At 51.9% G+C, this 25,875-nt stretch overlaps 1 protein-coding gene across 3 annotated transcripts in view; it reads left to right on the plus strand.

The window, feature by feature from the left end:
* The window catches only part of LOC137351815 (A-kinase anchor protein 2-like), a 199,749-nt gene that overhangs the window by 109,538 nt on the left and 64,336 nt on the right, over positions 1 to 25,875 (plus strand). For all 3 annotated transcript variants that reach the window (XM_068016678.1, XM_068016677.1, XM_068016679.1), the window contains exon 2: positions 11,790 to 14,073. In XM_068016678.1, coding sequence (XP_067872779.1) covers positions 11,790 to 14,073 — 2,284 coding nt within the window. The remainder of the gene's footprint in view (positions 1 to 11,789; positions 14,074 to 25,875) is intronic.

Here is a 25,875-nt window from a genome sequence, read left to right on the forward strand (position 1 = left end):
GTCCTGAAAGTGCAAGATGAAAAGTCTCTGTTTTCAGCAATACTTTTGAAGTGTAGTCACTGTTGTAGGAAACACGGCAGCCACTATGCGCACAGAAAGCTCCCATCAATGGCAATGTGATAATGACCAAATAATCTGTTTTTGTGATGTTAGTTGAGCAATAAATATTGATTAGGGAAAACTCCCCTGCTGTTCTTCAAAATAGTCAGTGGAATCTTTTACATTCACCAGAGAGGCCAGACAGGGCCTTGGAATAATGTCTCATTAAAAAAAAAAGCATCTGACAGTGCAGCATTCCTTCAGTACTGCACTGGAGTATCAGCCTGGAATATAAGCTTAAGACTGGAGGGGGACTTGAATACACAACTTTCTAACTCATAGGCAAGAGCACTACCCACTGAACCATAGCTTTCAAACTAATGCACTGGTTTAATTCTGTTCACTTAGCCACTGCTTTGGACTGTGGAGATCTTTGAGAGGAGGAGATGTTAAGAAGGTTGTGTAACATGGTATATTCCCGCTACACATCATGACTACCATCGGTGTCTTCAATCCTCTGTTTAAACAAGTCCCTTTTTAATGTTTTGATAACTATTCGGTACACCCAACTCATAACTTGTTACATTCCATCAGTTGCCACTTTAATTTCTTCAGCATTAGATGAATTCCCTTCTGTTGTGAGGTTATTGTCTCTCCACACTGACAGCTAACAAAGAAACTGCACCCACCCCACAAATGAACTTCCTGGTCACTATGTTTCCTCGTATGCTCTATTCCTGCCCTGCTAGTTGTTGGGTCATTCCCTCCAGAGCTTCCTCATTGGCAGATTAGTAAGCATCCAAATCCACCAATGAATGAGCAGGACTGAGAGCAACTTTGTAAAGTGCCAAGTCTGTGAAACTCAAATGAGATAAACCAGCACGATCAGAATAGCAGGGGCTGGGGTCGAGGGAGGGGGTCTGGGGAAGGTAGGTCAGGAATGGTGAGGTCAGTGATTATGGCCAGTTCCAGCTGGAACCTGGAGCTAGAGATTGAGGGGGAAGAGTGAGGTCGGGTAAATGAGGGGGAGAGGGAGGTCTTGGGATCGAGGGGGACAGTAGGACTAAGGGGTCCCAGGGCGAGGGGTGAACAAGGGTCTGAAAAAGTGGGCAATTCAAAGCTAAGAGTTCAACTCTTTGGACAGAGTGCTTGTGAGTGAGACTGTTGAGTCCATTACCACAGTGTGAGGTTTAACGTAGTACAGTTTCTGCCAGTGCTCTGTGCACTCCAGCACTGCTTGTATGTCTGGGCTTTTCCAGTAAACTGAAACTTGTCTTACAAATCCTTGGTCATTTCCTCACAACTTCCTGTACTTCACCCACAAGTAAAAACACAAGTCTGGAAATTATCATGCAGTTAATATGGACAGTAAAGATAACTGAATCTAATAAATGTTTGCCTCAAACACACATACTTCCTTTAGATCCTGGAAGCTTAACGTTCCCATTTTTAGCTCTGTTGATCTGGGATACGTTACCTTATCCCAGTTCTTCCTTCCCTATGGAGACAGGAGCATGTGGTTAGAGTGGGTAAATTGTGAGCTATAATGGCCAAGGCTGAAATCGCCACTCAGTGCTGAGTCCTGCTCTTGCAAACTGATGGTTATGTTTTTGGAGTCCTTCGTATCCTTTACTCCAGGATTGTATTTTTTTGTTTCTTGTATCCAAAATCTCTCTTGTAACTGAGAATGTCTGTCCTCAATTAAATGCCTGGGAAAATGAACAGGAAACCCTATGTCTGTGAAACCCTGTAATAGTTTATTAAAAACACAAAGGACATTGAACTGGATGCAGAATAAAACTCCCTCTATCACAGCTATGAAACTGCAATGCTTGGGGATTGTTAACTATTTAGCTTGGAAGATATTTTGATTTAATTTATATTCTGATGTAGCTGCAAAGTTAGAGTCAGTTGCACAGAGTGTTAACTCTCAGAGAGACTAGCTATTGGGGATGGGATTAAGATTACTATGTGGAATACAAAGGAGATTGTCCACATACCATTTCAGGTTGAGGCAATAGGCAGTTGTCTAAAACATCCTACAAATGTTCTCAGATCTTCCCCTCATCCTTACCCTTTCCGTGATCAGAAGAGGCATTCTTAGTCAGTCTGCCTGGAACTTTTAGAGCAAGATATAGGGTGGCACAGTGGCGCAGTGGTTAGCACCGCAGCTTCACAGCTCCAAGGACCCGGGTTCAATTCTGGGTACTGCCTGTGTGGAGTTTGCAAGTTCTCCCTGTGACTGTGTGGGTTTTCGCTGGGTGCTCTGGTTTTCTCCCACAGCGGGTTGATAGATAAATTGGCCATTGTAAATTGCCCCTAGTGTAGGTAGATGGTAGGGAATATGGGATTACTGCAGGTTAGTATAAATGGGTGGTTGTTGGACGGCACAGACCCGAAGGGCCTGTTTCAGTGCTGTATCTCTAAATAAAAAAAAAATATGCAATCATCACTTTCGACAGGTAGCGTCAGGCAGCTCAGAGATTGCTGACTTTAAAGGTGGGTGAGGCCCATATCAAAGGGCAAATATTATATTTAGTTATTTTGATGATACATAGAGCAGCAGGCATTTGATTAAATCTCACCGTGGAAATTATATTCTGGCTACTCGTATATTACATGTAAATGAAACCTCTTTCTGGGTGTACAAGTGGCCTTGTCTCACTGGAGTGCACATCAGTCTGTGGTTGCCTACGTGAGATCACAGAATCCAGATCACTCAATGAGGGTCTTATGTTCCAGTCACTGGCTCACTGTCCGTTAGCTAGATATTGGGCAGTAGAGGACGCTGTAAATTCATGGGGAGGTCAGGTCAATTAGTCAAAGCAAAAACCTAGTGTACACTCTAAATTTGTAACTTTAACTCTTAATGTATTCTGGACAAGTTTATTCATTGGGTCTGTGCTTCTGGGAGTTAATTATACCCAGTCCTCATCTGCCATCTCATCCTGTGTGGATGCAAGGAATATATCAAAAAGAAACATGGTTGGATCTCTGAGATTTTTGTCCATTTGGCTGAAAGGCAAGTGTTAAACTAAAAAACAATTTAACTCTTTTTAACCCTTTCATTTATTTATTCATTAAATGAACCATTTCCCAACATTATAGCAGTAACTCCACTTCATTGGCTGTCAAACTCTTTAGGACATCCTGAGATTGTGAAAGTGCGATGGAAATACAAGGCCAGCTCCAATCAAATAGCAACATTTCAAAACATTGCCCAGTTCCAGAACTTTTGTTTTTGTTCTTGGATGTGGGCATCACTGCCGAGGTCACATTTACTGCCCATCACCACCTGCCCTGAGAAGGGGGTAGGAGCTTTCTCCTTAACCCGCTGCAGTCATTGTGGTGATGGTGCTCCCACAGCAGCTTGGGAGATTCTGGGATATTGACTGAGTGACAGCAATGGAGCAACACAAATCCCAATAATGTGTGACCTGGAAGGGTCTGTTCTCAACCTTCATTGGTAAGGTACTAGACTGGCAATCCATGGTTTGAAGGTTCAGCCAAAATATTAACCCTCTCACCATGGGCAAGTTTAAAAAGTTGAACATGACCCCAATATGTTGCACACGTGCCCACTGTAATTTTTACAGTGGTGGATAACGAGCAGTCTGAGTGTCTCACCGTGGAGAGGGAGGTTACTCCGTTAACATATTTAATTCAGGCTTGCCCATTGCAATTGAGATCCAGGTTTAAAATTGACTGCTACAACACGTGTCTCCCAGGATCAGGATATCTGACTGTGAAAGGCAGGCGGGAGCAATGTGTTTCTTATAGCAGTCCGGGAGGGCCAGGAGGGGCTGGATTACACAGTGCAATCTGTCAGTTTCTGCTCCTCTGTCACGATTTCCCTTTGTTTTGGAGCTGCAGGCAGGTTTATTGACTCCAGTCTGTATTCTACAGGCCCCTTTCTCCTTGCGTTGCTTCAGCCCTGACTGGGGAGGTATCTGTGCAGACTGATTCCGAGATTTAACGCTGTTTCTGTCACTGCGGAAAGTCACTTCTGAATTTATAAACAAACACAAAAAATCTCCTAAACTGACCTGTGAGCCCTTGCAGTAGGAGTTGTTGAATCATTTCCAATTGACTTAAATGCTCGAGATTCATAAACCTTTGGAATCTTGCGGATTTGCGTGCTGAGGGAGGGCATTATAGTCTGTTTAAACTCCCATTAAAGGTCTAAATTTCATTGCTATGCTGCAATTTCTGGGAAACATTTTGTTGAGATAACCAGCCTGATAGTGGGTCATTGACCTCACTCTGACTGCGTGGCACTGTTGGACTGATCTGAGTTGGGCTTCATTGACAAGGCTTATGTTATACCTGTCCTTGTAATGCAGCAATTGCCCTCACATCCTTGGACTTTGCTTTTGTTCTCACGTTTGGCATAGTCCAGTACAGTGCAAAGCTCCAAGTGCTCTTGCCCCCAAATGTGTCTCAGCCCCAACCTCGGCAGAACATCCCCTACTGCAAAAATGTGGCAACTTTTCCTTTTCCCACTAAACTGCTGACCACCCAGCTTCCCTTCTGAGCCTCCGTGGTAGCTGATATTGTTAATGATCTCTCTCTTCTCTGGTACTGTCACTCTCTCCTTCAAATCTGACATCATCACAACTTGCAAACTACAACCCCATCTCCAACTACTTTTTCCACTGAAGTGCTTGAACCTGTTGTCGCCTCCCACATCCATTCCCATCTTTCCTGGAATTCCATGTTTGAATCCCTCCGATCAGGTTTCTGCCCCTGCCATAGTACTAAAACAGCTCTTATCAAAGTCACAAATTACATCCTATGTGACTGTGACAAAAGTAAACTAGCCCTCCTCATCCAAGCCTTTGACATGCTTGGTCACATCAACCTCCTCCAAAAGCCTCTCCACTGTCGCCCCAGCTGGGTGGGACTGCTGTCGCCTAGTTCATTCTTATCTATCCAATTCTAGCCAGAGAATCATTTGCAATGGCTTCTCTTCCTGCTCCCGCACCGTTACCTCTGGTGTGCCCCAAGGATCCATCGTTGGCCCCATCCTATTTCTCATCTACATGCTGCCCCTCAGTGACATCATCCGAAAGCACAGAGTTAGCACACTGATGGCACCCATCTCAACTTCACCACCACCTCTCTTGATCCCACCACTGCCTTTGATTTGTCAAATTGCTTGTCCAACATTTAGTTTTGGAAGAGCAGAAATTTAAATATTGGGAAGACTGTAGACTGGGCTGCAAGATCCACAGCTTAGGGAGTTCACAATGCTGCCTCAAAACCTGCAAAACCCATATTCAAAACATGCTAGAGAACAAGAATGTTGGTCAAAACTTCCTGCTCCCCACCATCTCTCTCCTCATCACCATGGTTACAGGGCCCAAACATCCACTTGTTCACACAATTACCTCCCACCCACATGTACATCCCCCTGAGCAGCACCCCCTCAATTACCTTCCCCCCTGCCCCTTTTTCTTTCTTGGCTGGATCTTTTTTCCAAACTGAGTTGCACAAGACTCATTAACATAGTTATGTGAGTTGAACTTTGACACTAACACAATCCGCTCACAACTTTACATTACTGAGTTAGTGTCCATGATACAATAGTCCTTTATTAGGTGAAGGTGTCTCAACCTTCAATCACCCAGTCACCCAACACCCCTCCCCACCCCACTGTGATATATTTGGGTGGAACTAACAGACAAGATGGACACCAAGCATGGCCAATTCAAGGTTATTAGATTAGAGATACAGCACTGAAACAGGCCCTTCGGCCCACCGAGTCTGTGCCGAACATCAACCACCCATTTATACTAATCCTACACTAATCCCATATTTCTACCAAACATCCCCACCTGTTCCTATATTTCCCTACCACCTACTTATACTAGTGACAATTTATAATGGCCAATTTACCTATCAACCTGCAAGTCTTTTGGCTTGTGGGAGGAAACCGGAGCACCCGGAGAAAACCCACGCAGACACAGGGAGAACTTGCAAACTCCACACAGGCATTACCCGGAATTGAACCCGGGTCCCTGGAGCTGTGAGGCTGCGGTGCTAACCACTGCGCCACTGTGCCGCCCTCTGCGCCACTGTGCCGCCCTTGCGGTTATAGAACCTTAGAAAAATTACGGCACAGAAGGAGGCCATTCAGTCCGTTGTGTCTGTGCTGGCCGAAAAAAAACTAGCCGCCCAATCCCACCTTCCAGCACCTGGTCCATAGCCTTGCCGGTTACAGCACTTCAGCTGCTGGTCCAGATACCTTTTAAAAGAATTCAGGACTTTTGCCTCCACCACCGATCCTGGCAGTGAATTTCAGACACCCACCACCCTCTGGGTGAAAAAATGTTTCCTCACGTCCTCTCTAATCCTTCTACCAATCACTTTAAATCTGTGCCCCCTGGTAATTGACCTCTCCGTTCAGGGAAACAGGTCCTTCCTGTCTACTCTATTTAGGCCCCTCATGTCATGACATCACCACATCATTAGCATATTATTCAAATACATCACACTGCTTCCCCTTTCTAAAGAAAAGTATTTTTCTCAACAATGTACTATATTTACAAATTAAGTTTGAGAACTGTTTTACACAGTCTTTCTGATCTCCTTACAGATTTTGGTGTTGGGTCAGATTTTGGACTGCTTGGTTTAGGTTCAGAACTTAGAGAAGATCTTGTTTCTTTCTTCGAAATTGGTACTTTAGACACTGAAGTCTGAACTGGTTCAAACTCTGACATGAGTCGTGGTCAAGTGGATCACACTTATGTTTTGGTTCACCCCTTGCTGGGATCATGTGAGCTACATGGACATTTCTTACTTTACCATCAATCTCAATCAGGTATCTTTTGCTTCCACACACACCTACTATATTTCCCACATCCCAATTGGGTGACTTGTGATGGGGGGGGGGGGGTGGATGTGGGGGAGGAACTCAAAACACAAACATGCTCAGTCTGCTTGAAACTGAGTTCTCTTTGGTTTGCGTCAAATTGATGTTTCTGACTGAATTGTTTGCGTTCAGCTTTAGCAGTCAGGTTTGGTAGGACCAGACTCAAACTTGTCCTTAACCTTCTCTTCATCAAAACCTCAGCAGGCGTGTACCCTGTAATGGAGTATGGGGCTGTTTGATACTTCAGTAGAAAATTAGCTAACCGCCATTTCATACTGAAATTTGAACACCCATGTAGCACTTGTTCTAATGATCTACTTTATCCTAATGATCTTTCATCTGTTCTATTTGATGCTGGATGATAAGGAGGAGTGACGGTATGTTTGATACTATTTTGCTTCATGAAGTTTTGGAACGGAGCAGAAGGAAACTGAAGACCGTTATCTGAGACAAGCTCCTCTGTTATCCATGATGATTAAAAATAGACCTTAACTCGTCTATTGTTGGTTCGGTATTCAGTTTCTAACATCTCACCAGAGTAGGTTTTTAACTGAACTGTGCTCTCATTTACATTACTGAATTTGCTGTCATAGGTGTCTCTACTAATAATGGAGCAATCTGCAGCTGTATCAATTTGCATGTTGATGTCCTGTTGATTTACCAACACTTGTACAAAGGTCTGTGTCATTTGAGTGATTGTTAGTGGCATAAATGCTGTACAGGCCTGACTCCTCTTTGCTTAGGCACTCCGGATTCACTTCAAGTTTGTGAACTCCACCCTTGTGACTTCGCTGTTTTCCATTACCATTGGAATAAGTTCCCTTTCCTACTTTGGCCTTTGCTCGGCAAGCAGTTCTTTCGACAATGAAAACATTTGACATTTCTCTACTGACATGCCTGTGCTGTGTGGTTGCCGTTACACCAATAACAAGACACTGAACTGCCATCACCAGCACTCTTCCGACCGGCTCACCCCACTTTATGCTTGGCGGTAGTCTTCTGGCTGTGGTCAGAAGCTGTACTGGTCACTGGCATAGACGAAATTCTCGAGCATCTTTGATGCCATCGCCATAGAAAGAGCAATCTTACACGCCAGTTCAAATGTAAGATTGGATTCTTCCGTCCACCAATCCACACACAAATCTGTCTCGTAATGCACGGTCTAAGAATGTGCCATAGTTGCATTGTGGTGATAAATTCTTCAGTGCCACAATGTACTCACTAACTATGTAACTGTTTCACTACTTTTCTGGTTTCGGGTTCCAAATTTGTAGCTTTCTGCTATCTCTAGTGGCTTAAGATTGAAATGTTCCTCCAACTTGGTAATGATTGTTTTGAATGGCACATCTTTTGCCTTGTTGGGAGCAAGAATGTTTGTTATACTTCCGTTGACAAAATTGCTTTCTTGCGCTCAAGATTTGGCCTTATTCTGAGTCTGGGCCTCTTCACTATCACCTTGAAGTTCAAAAATATTATTAACTTTGAAAAACATGTCCATTCTTTGAATATACAAACTGAATGGTTCTCAAGACCCCTCATATGTTCCTAGCCTTCCAACATATCCTGTGAGTACAGTCATAATGTGCTATTTGCAAATTCAGGGTAACCCAATAAACCCTTTAGTGCAGCTGTCCATAACAGTGATACCAAAAACTAGTCTAGTCGGTGGTTGAAAATATTCTCCTATTCAAATGAGCACTTTGAAACTGATGCACATGAGGACCCTGCAGCATCCCAGTCAACTGAAGAGACAACCTGAGGTTCAGGCTTTGGCAAAAACCCGCCAAAATCTCTGCCATTTGAGCAAGTAGGTCACCAGAAGCTGGCGAATTGGCAGTCCCTGCTGCTGTTTGCTGCCTGTATTGACAGACATTTCTCTCATCCTCATCGGCATTTTCTGAGATATATTTGGGTGGCACTAACTGACAAGATAGACATATTAGACAAATCCATTACACCCCCAAGTCGCTAAAGTAAGAGAGTTTCTCTTAGCTTTCCTTTCCCGAGGTCCGCAGTTCTTTAGTTATGTTCTAAACAGGTCAGTACAGGCAGTTCTGTGTATTAATGTGTTCACTGTTCAGAGAATACAAATGATTGCAAATGCTTCAGTCTTGTCTTTTGCACTAATGTGCTGGGCTCCCCCATCATTGAGTTCTGATGAAGGGTCACTGACCTGAAACGTTAACTCTGCTTCTCTCCCCACAGATGCTGCCAGACCTGCTGAGTAGTTCCAGCATTTCTTGTTTTTCTTTCAGATTTCCAGCATCTGCAGTATTTTGCTTTTATATTATTGAGGTGCAAAAGATGAGGTTGAAGTATTTGCATCCACCTTCAGCCAGAAGTGCCAAGTGGATGATCCATCTCGGCCTCCTCCTGAGGTCCCCAGCATCACCGATGCCAGTCTTCAGCCAATTCGATTCACTCCACGTGATATCAAGAAATGGCTGAAGGCACTGGATTCTGCAAAGGCTATGGGTCCTGACAACAGTCCGGCAATAGTACTGAAGACTTGTGCTTCAGAACTTGCCACGACTCTAACCAAGCTGTTCCAGTGCAGCTACAACACTGGCATTTACCCAGCAATGTGGAAAATTGCCCAGGTATGTCCTGTCCACAAAAAGCAGGACAAATCCAACCTGGCCAATTACCGCCCTAATTGTCTACTCTTAATCATCAGCAAAGTGATGGAAGGGGTCGCTGACAGTGCTATCAAGTGGCACTTGCTTAGTAATAACCTGCACACTCACTTTCAGTTTAGGTTCCGCCAGGGCCACTCAGCTTCCGACCTCATTACAGCCTTGGTCCAAACATGGACAAAAGAGCTGAACTCCAGAGGTGAGGTGAGAGTGACTGCCCTTGACATCAAGGCAGCATTTTGACCCAGTATGGCATCAAGGAGTTTGAGCAAAATTGAAGTAAGTGGGAATCAGGGGGGAAAGCCTTTGGTAATTGGAGTCATGCATAGCACAAAGGAAGATGTTTGTGGTTGTTGGAGGTCAATCATCTCAGTCCCAGGACATTACTGCAGGAGTTCTTCAGGGTAGTGTCCTGGGCCCAATCATCTTCAGCTCCTTCATCAATGACCTTCCCTTCATCATAATGTCAGAAGTGGGGATGTTCACTGATGATTGCACAATGTTCAGCACCATTCGTGACTCCTCAGATACTGAAGCAGTCCATGTTCAGATGCAGCAAGACCTGGACAACATCCAGGCTTGGTCTGATAAGTGGCAAGTAACATTCGTACCACACAAGTGCCAGGCAATGACCATCTCAAACAAGAGAGAATCTAACCATCTCCCCTTGATGTTCAATGGCATTACCATTGCTGAATCCCCCACTATCAACTTCCTGGGAGTTACCACTGACCAGAAACTGAACTGGACCAACCACATAAATGCTGTGGCTACAAGAGCAGGTCAGAGGCTAGAAATCCTGCAGCGAGTAACTCACCATCTGACTCCTCAAAGCTTGTCCACCATCCACACGTCACAAGTCAGAAGTGTGATGGAATACTTTCCACTTGCCAGGATGAGCGCAGTTCCAACAACACTCAGGAAGCTCGACACCATCCAGAACAAAGCAGCCCACTTGAATGGCACCCCATCCACCACCTTCAACATTCACTCCCTTCACCACCGACGCACAGTGGCAGCAGTGTGTACCATCTACAAGATGCACTGCAGCAACTCACCAAGACTCTTTCGACAGCACCTTCCAAATCTGTGACCTCTACCAACTAGAAGGACAAGGGCAGCAGTTGCATGGGAACACCACCACCTGCAGGTTTGCCTCCAAGCCACGCAGCATCCTGACTTGGAACTATATCGCCGTTCCTTCGCTGTCGCTGGGTCAAAATCCTGGGATTCCCTCCCTAACAGCACTGTGGGTGTACCCACTCCACATGGACTGCAGCCATTCAAGAAGGCAGCTCACCACCACCTTCTCAAGGCCTAGCCAGCGATGCCCACATCCTGTGAAAGAATAAAAAAACCCTGCTGGGTATGTGTAACAAATCGGCTGTGGTGCCATCTCAAGCCCACTCTGATTGGCATCTGCCCCACAGCTTCTTGTCCATATGTTTGTTGGGAGGAGTCACTGGATTAGGTCACAGCAAAGAGATGATGCACTTTCTTACTGCTTTGAGCAATGCAGTTGCAGATATCAGGGGTTCCTGTCAGTAAGAGGAGTGGGCATGGGTGAGGTCGCAGTTGCTGGTGAGGTCAGTCACGGATTATGTGGCCTCCAGAAACTCTGGGTAAAAGGCATGGAGTAGGGGAACCTCAGAATGTGAGCACGTGGGGTGGCTATCACGTCAGCATTGGCACTGAGTGTTGGCACGAGAGGAGGCTAGCCATTGCATACATGCATGAACAGTACATGGATATGCCCACTCATATGCATACACATATGCATGCTAGAACACACGCATACATACACACACACACACATATACACATGCTTTTCTCTCTAGAAATTGCAAGACAGTGATCAATCTGTCTCTCAGCACAGGCTGGTGATCAAATCTGGCCTGAATAAAACTGGAGCTTGTCTGCCATTAGAGAACATTCTCCCTCCTACTGTGCATCCCTTTGATCAGCCCTGTACAGAGTTAGTGTACTCCACGCTGGAGAGGTTAAGTCCTCCAGTCGCATGTACTCTTGGGTTTACTACTAGTATTAGATGGTGTCAGCACGGGAATTGTGTTCATCATTTGAGACTAGCTGCTTATACATGTTTCATTGTAATCAGTGCTACAGTTTCACTGTCAGTATGTACTGGGAGCCCTTTCCTTCCTAACCCAGTGCTGTGAATAGGGCTCCAGCAGGCAGTATGTGAATCCTCAATGTGAAACTATCCTTTTTGTCTTTAACAGACACTGGGGACTTTGGGGATTCCGATCGAAGCGTCTGCGGTGAATGAGGTGGAGTCTCAGCAGGGTGCCCCTGCCTCCAAGGATCTGGTGCATAGCAGTCTGCCAAACTCTGGGACTCAACCGATAGGAATTCCAGAAGGTACACTTGTACAGAGCAAAGATTCTGAGCAAGATAGGGCACCTTCCAAAGATACGAGGGAGATCCTCGCAGGATCCAGGGATCAGCTGGAAGAGCAGGCAAATAATGAGCTTGTGCTAAAGGAAGAGGGAGAGAAAGAAACAGTTTTCCCCAAGGACCCACAGACACCTACTGAAACTGAGGATTCACTGGGAGAAGAGCCCCCTATCCAAATGGAGAGAACTGAGGGAAATGCCTTCACTGCGAAGAATGGGTCTTTGGTCAGTCTTGATGGTTCATATCCAGGTCTTGAAAATGGAACTCATTTGTTCTCTCACAATTCAAATACAATCACAGTGAGTAACGCAAGACCCTCTGTTTCAGTCACTCCAGCATCTGGGATTGATTGTGGCAATGATGTCATCATTCATGCAAAGAAGGTTGCTGTCATTCAACACCAAGAACCAGACAGTCAGAACATTTCAGTTAATGGTGGACTGATAGGTATGTTTTCCTCAACAACAGACCATGAGGAAGGTTGCACCCCCTCTGCAGTCAGAGATGCAAAGTTAGCCACCATAAAGAGAGAAGCCAACTTTGACCTTCGAACCTACCATGCAGAGAAAGTGCCGACGAGACTTTTCTCAGATAATAAGGAAGGAAAATACCAGACAGTAATCATTAAAGGAACGGCTGATGATAAAATGCTTGCAAAGGAGAGAAGAGAGATTATTAGAAACCAAGCCATGAAGAAGAATGCCACCATTGCAGAGAAATGGGGTTCAACAGAGCAATTAGATATGGGGGAGAAGCCATTGCTTGAAGATTCCATGCAGCAACAGGATAAAACTTGGATGTCCAGTGTGGAGGCCAATTCATACTCTTTCCTTAAAGAATCCTCCATTGCTTACCCTGAAAGCATCGACACTGAACAAATAAACTTCACTACCGCTCGGCAGCAGTTCCTCGACATGGAGAAGTCACGGCAAGAAGTTCCTATGAGTCCAAGGCTCTCTGCTCAACCCTACAAGGTCTTAAACTGTTTTTCCAGCCTGTCTGAATCAGCCCAACCTCATCACTACGAGGACACTAGTGTCTTGGACACAAGTCCAGTGGTCACTGTAAAGGCCGGTCGAGTTGATTGTATCCCTGATGGAGAGAAGAGAAACACAGATAATCATTCCAGGAAAAGTCTCTTAAGCAACAGCACGTTCACTGCTGAAAAGATTGCAACTCTGGAAAATGGTGATGATAAAAAATTTAATGACACCCAGCAAAATCTGCCTGTCTGTTCATCAATTGATGACCTTGATTCTGGATTAGGGGAGATGTCCAATGATTACTGTTTTGGGTTTACAAGTGATGGTGGGGCATCAAATGAGATGTTGAACATTGGAACTGATAACAGTGGTGTTTTTGAATTCTCTGAGCAGAAGCCTGTACCTGAAACACCCATTGAGAAGGAAATCCGATTAGCCATGGAAAGGGAAGAGAGTCTTCGTAAGGAGCGAGGAATTAGGAATTCGGGAAGCTCTGAGGAAATGGTGCAAATCAGGACCAAGCCACTGTTATCACAACTACCTCCAACATCACCTTTCGCAAAATCGAAAGACAAAAACCGAATGGTCTTTTTTGTTCAGAGAGAAATTGAAATGGACTCAAAGAGGGAAGAGAAGTTGAGGCAAGAGGGTAAAGTGAAGGGGTTGTATGATAAAGGAGTACCACAAGAGGTGGAAAAACGCAAGAAGGTTTTCGAACAGCAAGTAGATGATGTGCCAGTTGCACCACAGCAGGGCAGGCGCCCAAAGTTAGCCAGTTTTGCTTCACAGGAGTCTCTTGACGTGTACACCATTCCAGAAGAAAGCAACACAATCCAAGTTGATGCAACAGAATGTAAAGTAATCTTACAGGAATGTCCAGAGTATCAGCTGCACACTACAAGCACTTCCAAGATCAGCAGCTCGAAGCTGAATCCTGTTCCATGTAGCACAGCGACAAGGCTGGTGGAGAGCCAGATCACCCCAAATGAAGAGCCCTACATCCTGCGCCCATTCAAGTCCCAGACCACCCTCCTGATTGAGCGGGAAATTGAAGAAGAGCAACGTCGGGAAGAGGAGCTGCGGGCTCAGAGACTGAGGCAGCAGCCTGCTGGGAGCCTTTCTTCAAGTGAGTATACTGGCTTGCATTTGTGGGCAAAGACCTGGCAAATGAAGTATAATATGGGAAAGTGGGAAATTGTCCATTTTGGCAGGAAGAATAAAAAAGAAGCATATTATCTAAATGGTGAGAGATTGCAGAGCACTGAGATGCAGAGGGATCTGGGTGTCCTAGTGCATGAATCACAAAAGGTCAATATGCAGGTACAGCACGTAATTAGGAAAGCTAATAGAATGTTATCGTTTATTGCAAGAATTGAATGCAAAAGTAGGGAGGTTATGCTTCAGTTATACAGGGCATTGGTGAGACCACATCTGGAGTACTGTGTACAGTACTGGTCTTTTCATTTAATGAAGGATGTAAATGCGTTGGAGGCAGTACAGAGAAGGTTTACTAGATTAATACCTGGAATGGGTGGCTTGTCTTATGAAGAGAGGTTGGCTTGTATCGGCTGGAATTAAGAAGAGTAAGAGGCGACTTTATTGAAACATATAAGATCCTGAGGGGTCTTGACAGGGTGGATGTGGAAAGGATGTTTCCCCTTGTGAGAGAATCTCGCTCAGTCCCCCAAACCCCTCCCCATCCCGCTCTCCAGCCGCTCACTCCCCCAACCCCCCTCATCATCCCGCTCTCCGGCCGCTCACTCCCCAAAACCCCCTCCCCATCCCGCTCTCCGGCCGCTCACTCCCCCAACCCCCCTCCACATCCCGCTCTCCTGCCGCTCACTCCCCCAACCCCCCTCCCCATCCCGCTCTCCGGCCACTCACTCCCCCAACCCCCCTCCACATCCCGCTCTCGTGCCGCTCACTCCCCCAACCCCCCTCCCCATCCCGCTCTCCGGCCGCTCACTCGCCCAAACTCCCTCCCCATCCCGCTCTCCGGCCGCTCACTTCCCCAACCCCCCTCCCCATCCCGCTCTCCTGCCGCTCACTCCCCCAACCCCCCTCCCCATCCCGCTCTCCGGCCGTTCACTCCCCCAACCCCCCTCCACATCCCGCTCTCCTGCCGTTCACTCCCCCAACCCCCCTCCCCATCACGCTCTCCGGCCACTCACTCCCTCTAACCCCCTCCCCATCCCGCTCTCTGGCCACTCACTCCCCCAACCCCCCTCCCCATCCCGCTCTCCGGCCGCTCACTTCCCCAACCCCCCTCCCCATCCCGCTCTCTGGCCGCTCACTTCCCCAACCCCCCTCCCCATCCCGCTCCCCGGCCGCTCACTTCCCCAACCCCCCTCCCCATCCCGCTCTCCTGCCGCTCACTCCCCCAACCCCCCTCCCCATCCCGCTCTCCGGCCGCTCACTCCCCCAACCCCCCTCCCCATCCCGCTCTCCGGCCGCTCACTCCCCCAAACTCCCTCCACATCCCGCTCTCCTGCCGCTCACTCCCCCAACCCCCCTCCCCATCCCGCTCTCCGGCCGTTCACTCCCCCAACCCCCCTCCCCATCCCGCTCTCCGGCCGTTCACTCCCCCAACCCCCCTCCCCATCCCGCTCTCCTGCCGCTCACACCCCCAACCCCCCTCCCCATCACGCTCTCCGGCCACTCACTCCCCCAAACTCCCTCCACATCCCGCTCTCCTGCCGCTCACTCCCCCAACCCCCCTCCCCATCCCGCTCTCCTGCCGCTCACTCCCCCAACCCCCCTCACCATCCCGCTCTCCGGCCGTTCACTCCCCCAACCCCCCTCCACATCCCGCTCTCCTGCCGCTCACTTCCCCAACCCCCCTCCCCATCCCGCTCTCCTGCCGCTCACACCCCCAACCCCCCTCCCCATCCCGCTCTCTGGCCACTCACTCCCCCAACCCCCCTCCCCATCCCGCTCTACGGCCGCTCACTTCCCCAACCCCCCTCCCCATCCCGCTCTCCGGCCGCTCACTCCCCCAACCCCCCTCCACATCCCGCTCTCCTGCCGCTCACACCCCCAACCCCCCTCCCCATCACGCTCTCCGGCCACTCACTCCCTCTAACCCCCTCCCCATCCCGCTCTCTGGCCACTCACTCCCCCAACCCCCCTCCCCATCCCGCTCTCCGGCCGCTCACTTCCCCAACCCCCCTCCCCATCCCGCTCTCTGGCCACTCACTCCCCCAACCCCCCTCCCCATCCTGCTCTCCGGCCGCTCACTTCCCCAACCCCCCTCCCCATCCCGCTCTCCGGCCGCTCACTTCCCCAACCCCCCTCCCCATCCCGCTCTCCGGCCGCTCACTTCCCCAACCCCCCTCCCCATCCCGCTCTCCGGCCACTCACCCTCTAACCCCCTCCCCATCCGCTCTCCAGCCACTCACTCCCTCTAACCCTCTCCCCATCCCGCTCTCCAGTCGCTCACTCCCCCAACCACCCTCCCCATCCCGCTCTCCGGCCACTCACTCCCTCTAACCCCCTCCCCATCCCGCTCTCCGGCTGCTCACATCCGCCCCCCCCCTCCCCATCCCGCTCTCCGGCCGCTCACGCCCCCAACCCCCCTCTCCATCCCGCTGTCCGGCCACTCACTCCCTCAACCCCCCTCCCCATCCCGCTCTCCAGCCGCTCACTCCCCCAACCCCCCTCTCCATCCCGCTCTCCGGCCGCTCACTCCCCCAACCCCCCTCCCCATCCCGCTCTCCTGCCGCTCACTCCCCCAACCCCCCTCCCCGTCCCGCTCTCCTGCCGCTCACTCCCCCAACCCCCCTCCCCATCCCTCCTACACTCCCACTATCCCTCCCACACTTCCACTGTCCCTCCCACACTCCACTGTCCCTCCCACACTCCACTATCCCTCCGACACTCTCACTGTCCCTCCCACACTCCCACTGTCCCTCCCACACTCCACTATCCCTCCTACACTCTCACTATCCCTCCCACACTCCCACTGTCCCTCCCACACTCCCACTGTCCCTCCCACACTCCCACTGTCCCTCCCACACACCACTGTCCCTCCCACACTCCACTATCCCTCCTACACTCCCACTATCCCTCCCACACTCCCACTGTCCCTCCCACACTCCCACTGTCCCTCCCACACTCCACTGTCCCTCCTACATTCCCACTGTCCCTCCCACACTTCCACTGTCCCTCCCACACTCCACTATCCCTCCAACACTCTCACTATCCCTCCCACACTCCACTGTCCCTCCCACACTCCACTGTCCCTCCTACACTCTCACTATCCCTCCCACACTCCACAGTCCCTCCCACACTCCCACTGTCCCTCCCACACTCCCACTCTCCCTCCTACACTCCCACTATCCCTCCCACACTCCACTGTCCCTCCTACACTCCCACTATCCCTCCCACACTCCATTGTCCCTCCTACACCCACTATCCCTCCTGCACTCCCACTATCCCTCCCACACTTCCACTGTCCCTCCCACACTCCACTGTCCCTCCTGCACCCCCACTATCCCTCCTACACTCCCACTATCCCTCCCACACTTCCACTGTCCCTCCTACACTCCCACTATCCCTCCCACACTCCACTGTCCCTCCTACACTCCCACTATCCCTCCTACACTCCCACTATCCCTCCCACACTTCCACTGTCCCTCCCACACTCCCACTGTCCCTCCTACACTCTCACTGTCCCTCCTACACTCCCACTGTCCCTCCTACACTCTCACTATCCCTCCTATACTCCCACTGTCCCTCCCACACTCCACTGTCCCTCCTACACTCCCACTATCCCTCCCACACTCCACTGTCCCTCCTGCACCCCCACTATCCCTCCTACACTCCCACTATCCCTCCCACACTTCCACTGTCCCTCCTACACTCCCACTATCCCTCCCACACTCCACTGTCCCTCCTACACTCCCACTATCCCTCCCACACTCCACTGTCCCTCCTACACTCCCACTATCCCTCCTACACTCCCACTATCCCTCCCACACTTCCACTGTCCCTCCCACACTCCACTGTCCCTCCCACACTCCACTATCCCTCCGACACTCTCACTGTCCCTCCCACACTCCCACTGTCCCTCCCACACTCCACTATCCCTCCTACACTCTCACTATCCCTCCCACACTCCCACTGTCCCTCCCACACTCCCACTGTCCCTCCCACACTCCCACTGTCCCTCCCACACACCACTGTCCCTCCCACACTCCACTATCCCTCCTACACTCCCACTATCCCTCCCACACTCCCACTGTCCCTCCCACACTCCCACTGTCCCTCCCACACTCCACTGTCCCTCCTACATTCCCACTGTCCCTCCCACACTTCCACTGTCCCTCCCACACTCCACTATCCCTCCAACACTCTCACTATCCCTCCCACACTCCACTGTCCCTCCCACACTCCACTGTCCCTCCTACACTCTCACTATCCCTCCCACACTCCACAGTCCCTCCCACACTCCCACTGTCCCTCCCACACTCCCACTCTCCCTCCTACACTCCCACTATCCCTCCCACACTCCACTGTCCCTCCTACACTCCCACTATCCCTCCCACACTCCATTGTCCCTCCTACACCCACTATCCCTCCTGCACTCCCACTATCCCTCCCACACTTCCACTGTCCCTCCCACACTCCACTGTCCCTCCTGCACCCCCACTATCCCTCCTACACTCCCACTATCCCTCCCACACTTCCACTGTCCCTCCTACACTCCCACTATCCCTCCCACACTCCACTGTCCCTCCTACACTCCCACTATCCCTCCTACACTCCCACTATCCCTCCCACACTTCCACTGTCCCTCCCACACTCCCACTGTCCCTCCTACACTCTCACTGTCCCTCCTACACTCCCACTGTCCCTCCTACACTCTCACTATCCCTCCTATACTCCCACTGTCCCTCCCACACTCCACTGTCCCTCCTACACTCCCACTATCCCTCCCACACTCCACTGTCCCTCCTGCACCCCCACTATCCCTCCTACACTCCCACTATCCCTCCCACACTTCCACTGTCCCTCCTACACTCCCACTATCCCTCCCACACTCCACTGTCCCTCCTACACTCCCACTATCCCTCCCACACTCCACTGTCCCTCCTACACTCCCACTATCCCTCCTACACTCCCACTATCCCTCCCACACTTTCACTGTCCCTCCTACACTCCCACTATCCCTCCCAAACTCCACTGTCCCTCCTACACTCCCACTATCCCTCCTACACTCCCACTATCCCTCCCACACTTCCACTGTCCCTCCCACACTCCCACTGTCCCTTCTACACTCTCACTGTCCCTCCTACACTCCCACTGTCCCTCCTACACTCTCACTATCCCTCCTATACTCCCACTGTCCCTCCTACACTCTCACTATCCCTCCTATACTCCCACTGTCCCTCCTACACTCTCACTATCCCTCCTATACTCCCACTATCCCTCCTACACTCTCACTGTCCCTTCCAAACACGCACTGTCCCTCCTACACTCCACTATACCTCCTAAAGTCCACTGTCCCTCCTACACTCCCACTGTCCCTCCCGCACTCCCACTGTCCCTCCCACACTTCACTGTCCCTCCCACACTCCACTATCCCTCCCACACTCCCACTGTCCCTCCCACACTCCACTATCCCTCCTACACTCACTATCCCTCCCATACTCCCACTGTCCCTCCCACACTCCCACTATCCCTCCCACACTCCACTATCCCTCCGACACTCTCACTATCCCTCCCACCCTCCCACTGTCCCTCCCACACTCCCACTGTCCCTCCCACACTCCACTGTCCCTCCCACACTCCACTATCCCTCCGACACTCTCACTGTCCCTCCCACACTCCCACTGTCCCTCCCACACTCCACTATCCCTCCTACACTCTCACTATCCCTCCCACACTCCCACTGTCCCTCCCACACTCCCACTGTCCCTCCCACACTCCCACTGTCCCTCCCACACACCACTGTCCCTCCCACACTCCACTATCCCTCCTACACTCCCACTATCCCTCCCACACTCCCACTGTCCCTCCCACACTCCCACTGTCCCTCCCACACTCCACTGTCCCTCCTACATTCCCACTGTCCCTCCCACACTTCCACTGTCCCTCCCACACTCCACTATCCCTCCTACACTCTCACTATCCCTCCCACACTCCACTGTCCCTCCCACACTCCACTGTCCCTCCTACACTCTCACTATCCCTCCCACACTCCACTGTCCCTCCCACACTCCCACTGTCCCTCCCACACTCCCACTCTCCCTCCTACACTCCCACTATCCCTCCCACACTCCACTGTCCCTCCTACACTCCCACTATCCCTCCCACACTCCATTGTCCCTCCTACACCCACTATCCCTCCTGCACTCCCACTATCCCTCCCACACTTCCACTGTCCCTCCCACACTCCCACTGTCCCTCCCACACTCCACTGTCCCTCCTACACTCCCACTATCCCTCCCACACTCCACTGTCCCTCCTGCACCCCCACTATCCCTCCTACACTCCCACTATCCCTCCCACACTTCCACTGTCCCTCCTACACTCCCACTATCCCTCCCACACTCCACTGTCCCTCCTACACTCCCACTATCCCTCCTACACTCCCACTATCCCTCCCACACTTCCACTGTCCCTCCCACACTCCCACTGTCCCTCCTACACTCTCACTGTCCCTCCTACACTCCCACTGTCCCTCCTACACTCTCACTATCCCTCCTATACTCCCACTGTCCCTCCTACACTCTCACTATCCCTCCTATACTCCCACTGTCCCTCCTACACTCTCACTATCCCTCCTATACTCCCACTGTCCCTCCCACACTCCACTATACCTCCTACACTCTCACTATCCCTCCTATACTCCCACTGTCCCTCCTGCACTCTCACTATCCCTCCTATACTCCCACTGTCCCTCCCACACTCCACTATTCCTCCTACACACCCACTGTCCCTCCTACACTCCCACTGTCCCTCCTACACTCCCACTGTCCCTCCTACACTCCCGCTATCCCTCCCACACTCCCACTGTCCCTCCTACATTCCCACTGTCCCTCCAACATTCCCACTGTCCCTCCCACACTCCCACTGTCCCTCCCACACTCCCACTATCCCTCCTACACTCCCACTGTCCCTCCTACACTCCCACTGTCCCTCCAACACTTCAACTATCCCTCCAACACTCCCCTATCCCTCCTACACTCCCACTGTCCCCACCACACACCCACTGTCCCTCCCACACTCCACTGTCCCTCCTACACTCCCACTCTCCCACAGGCCCTCCTACACTCCCACAGTCCCTCCCACACTCCACAGTCCCTCCTACACTCCCACAGTCCCTCCCACACCCACTGTCCCTCCCACACTCCACTGTCCCTCCTACACTCCCACTCTCCCACAGTCCCTCCTACACTCCCACAGCACCTCCCACACTCCACTGTCCCTCCTACACTCCCACACTCCTCTATCCCTCCTACACTCCACTCTCCCCCACGACACTCCCACTGTCCCTCCTGCGCTCCCACTAGCCCTCCTACACTCCCACGGTCCCTCCTACACTCCAACTGTCACTCCTACACTCCCACTCTCCCTCCTACACTCCCACTGTCCCTCCTACACTCCCAGTCTCCCTCGTACACTCCCACTGTCCCTCCTACACGCCTACTATCCCTCCTAAAGTCCACTATCCCTCCTACACTCTCACTGTCCCTTCCAAACACCCACTGTCCCTCCTACACTCCCACTGTCCCTCCCGCACTCCCTCTATCCCTCCTACACTCCACTATCCCTCCTAAAGTCCACTATCCCTCCTACACTCTCACTGTCCCTTCCAAACACCCATTGTCCCTCCTACACTCCACTATCCCTCCTACACTCCACTATCCCTCCTAAAGTCCACTATCCCTCCTACACTCTCACTGTCCCTTCCAAACACCCACTGTCCCTCCTACACTCCACTGTCCCTCCCACACTCCACTGTCCCTCCCACACCCACTGTCCCTCCCGCACTCCCACTGTCCCTCCTGCACTCCACTATCCCTCCCACACTTTCACTGTCCCTCCCACCCTCCCACTGTCCCTCCGACACTCTCACTGTCCCTCCTACACTCTCACTATCCCTCCTACACTCCCACTGTCCCTCCTACACTCTCACGGTCCCTCCTACACTCTCACTATCCCTCCTATACTCCCACTGTCCCTCCTACACTCTCACTATCCCTCCTATACTCCCACTGTCCCTCCACCACTCTCACTATCCCTCCTATACTCCCACTGTCCCTCCTACACTCTCACTATCCCTCCTATACTCCCACTGTCCCTCCTACACTCTCACTATCCCTCCTACACACCCACTGTCCCTCCTACACTCCCACTGTCCCTCCTACACTCCCGCTATCACTCACGCTATCCCACCCACACTCCCACTGTCCCTCCTCCATTCCCACTGTCCCTCCAACATTCCCACTGTCCCTCCCACACTCCCACTGTCCCTCCCACACTCCCACTATCCCTCCTACACTCCCACTGTCCCTCCTACACTCCCACTGTCCCTCCAACACTCCAACTGTCCCTCCAACACTCCACTATCCCTCCTACACACCCACTGTCCCTTCCAAACACCCACTGTCCCTCCAACACTCCACTATCCCTCCTACACTCCACTATCCCTCCTACACTCCCACTGTCCCTTCCAAACACCCACTATCCCTCCCACACTCCACTGTCCCTCCCACACTCCACTATCCCTCCTACACTCCCACTGACCCTCCTACACACCCACTCTCCCACAGGCCCTCCTACACTCCCACAGTCCCTCCCACACTCCACAGTCCCTCCTACACTCTCACAGTCCCTCCCACACCCACTGTCCCTCCCACACTCCACTGTCCCTCCTACACTCCCACTCTCCCACAATCCCTCCTACACTCCCACAGCCCCTCCCTCACTCCACAGTCCCTCCTACACTCCCACAGCCCCTCCCACACTGCACTGTCCTTCCTACACTCCCACACTCCACTATCCCTCCTACACTCCACTCTCCCACACTACACTCCCACTGTACCTCCCTCTCTCCCACTATCCCTCCTGCGCTCCCACTAGCCCTCCTACACTCCCACTGTCCCTCCTACACTCCCACTCTCCCTCCTGCACTCCCACCAGCCCTCCTACACTCCCACTCTCCCTCCTACACTCCCACTATCCCTCCTACACTCTCACTGTCCCTTCCAAACACCCACTGTCCCTCCTACACTCCCACTCTCCCTCCTACACTCCCACTATCCCTCCTACACTCTCACTGTCCCTTCCAAACACGCACTGTCCCTCCTACACTCCACTATACCTCCTAAAGTCCACTGTCCCTCCTACACTCCCACTGTCCCTCCCGCACTCCCACTGTCCCTCCCACACTCCACTGTCCCTCCCACACTCCACTATCCCTCCCACACTCCCACTGTCCCTCCCACACTCCACTATCCCTCCTACACTCACTATCCCTCCCACACTCCCACTGTCCCTCCCACACTCCCACTATCCCTCCCACACTCCACTATCCCTCCGACACTCTCACTATCCCTCCGACACTCTCACTATCCCTCCCACCCTCCCACTGTCCCTCCCACACTCCCACTGTTCCTCCCACACTCCCACTGTCCCTCCCACACTCCACTGTCCCTCCCACACTCCACTATCCCTCCGACACTCTCACTGTCCCTCCCACTCTCCCACTGTCCCACCCACACTCCACTATCCCTCCTACACTCTCACTATCCCTCCCACACTCCCACTGTCCCTCCCACACTCCCACTGTCCCTCCCACACTCCCACTGTCCCTCCCACACACCACTGTCCCTCCCATACTCCACTATCCCTCCTACACTCCCACTATCCCTCCCACACTCCCACTGTCCCTCCCACACTCCCACTGTCCCTCCCACACTCCACTGTCCCTCCGACATTCCCACTGTCCCTCCCACACTTCCACTGTCCCTCCCACACTCCACTATCCCTCCTACACTCTCACTATCCCTCCCACACTCCACTGTCCCTCCCACACTCCACTGTCCCTCCTACACTCTCACTATCCCTCCCACACTCCACTGTCCCTCCCACACTCCCACTGTCCCTCCCACACTCCCACTCTCCCTCCTACACTCCCACTATCCCTCCCACACTCCACTGTCCCTCCTACACTCCCACTATCCCTCCCACACTCCATTGTCCCTCCTACACCCACTATCCCTCCTGCACTCCCACTATCCCTCCCACACTTCCACTGTCCCTCCCACACTCCACTGTCCCTCCTACACTCGCACTATCCCTCCCACACTCCACTGTCCCTCCTACACTCCCACTATCCCTCCCACACTCCACTGTCCCTCCTGCACCCCCACTATCCCTCCTGCACTCCCACTATCCCTCCCACACTTCCACTGTCCCTCCTACACTCCCACTATCCCTCCCACACTCCACTGTCCCTCCCACACTCCCACTGTCCCTCCTACACTCTCACTGTCCCTCCTACACTCCCACTGTCCCTCCTACACTCTCACTATCCCTCCTATACTCCCACTGTCCCTCCTACACTCTCACTATCCCTCCTATACTCCCACTGTCCCTCCTACACTATCACTATCCCTCCTATACTCCCACAGTCCCTCCTACACTCTCACTATCCCTCCTATACTCCCACTGTCCCTCCCACACTCCACTATACCTCCTACACTCTCACTATCCCTCCTATACTCCCACTGTCCCTCCTACACTCTCACTATCCCTCCTATACTCCCACTGTCCCTCCCACACTCCACTATTCCTCCTACACACCCACTGTCCCTCCTACACTCCCACTGTCCCTCCTACACTCCCGCTATCCCTCCCACACTCCCACTGTCCCTCCTACATTCCCACTGTCCCTCCAACATTCCCACTGTCCCTCCCACACTCCCACTGTCCCTCCCACACTCCCACTATCCCTCCTACACTCCCACTGTCCCTCCTACACTCCCACTGTCCCTCCAACACTTCAACTATCCCTCCAACACTCCACTATCCCTCCTACACTCCCACTGTCCCTTCCAAACACCCACTGTCCCTCCAACACTCCACTATCCCTCCTACACTCCACTATCCCTCCTACACTCCACTATCCCTCCTACACTCCCACTGTCCCTTCCAAACACCCACTATCCCTCCCACACTCCACTGTCCCTCCCACACTCCACTATTCCTCCTACACTCCCACTGACCCTCCTACACTCCCACTGTCCCTCCTGCACTCCCACTGTCCCTCCCACACGCCCACCATCCCTCCTACACTCCCACTGTCCCTCCTACACTCCCACTGTCCCTCCTGCACTCCCACTGTCCCTCCCACAGTCCCACTGTCCCTTCCAAACACCCACTATCCCTCCTACACTCCCACAATCCCTTCCAAACACCCACTGTCCCTCCAACACTCCACTTTCCCTCCTCCACTCCACTATCCCTCCTACACTCCCACTGTCCCTTCCAAACACCCACTGTCCCTCCAACACTCCACTATCCCTCCTACAGTCCACTATCCCTCCTACACTCTTACTGTCCCTTCCAAACACCCACTGTCCCTCCTACACTCCCACTGTCCCTTCCAAACACCCACTGTCCCTCCAACACTCCACTTTCTCTCCTCCACTCCACTATCCCTCCTACACTCTCACTGTCCCTCCTACACTCTCACTGTCCCTCCTACACTCCACTGTCCCTCCTACACTCTCACTATCCCTCCCACACTCCCACTGTCCCTCCCACACTCCCACTGTCCTTCCCACACTCCACTGTCCCTCCTACACTCCCACTATCCCTCCTACACTCCCACTATCCCTCCCACACTCCACTGTCCCTCCCACACTCCCACTATCCCTCCTACTCTCCACTATCCCTCCTACACTCCACTATCCCT

Source organism: Heterodontus francisci, chromosome 36 (genome assembly GCF_036365525.1).
Source record: "Heterodontus francisci isolate sHetFra1 chromosome 36, sHetFra1.hap1, whole genome shotgun sequence".
Taxonomy (NCBI): Eukaryota; Metazoa; Chordata; class Chondrichthyes; order Heterodontiformes; family Heterodontidae; genus Heterodontus; species Heterodontus francisci.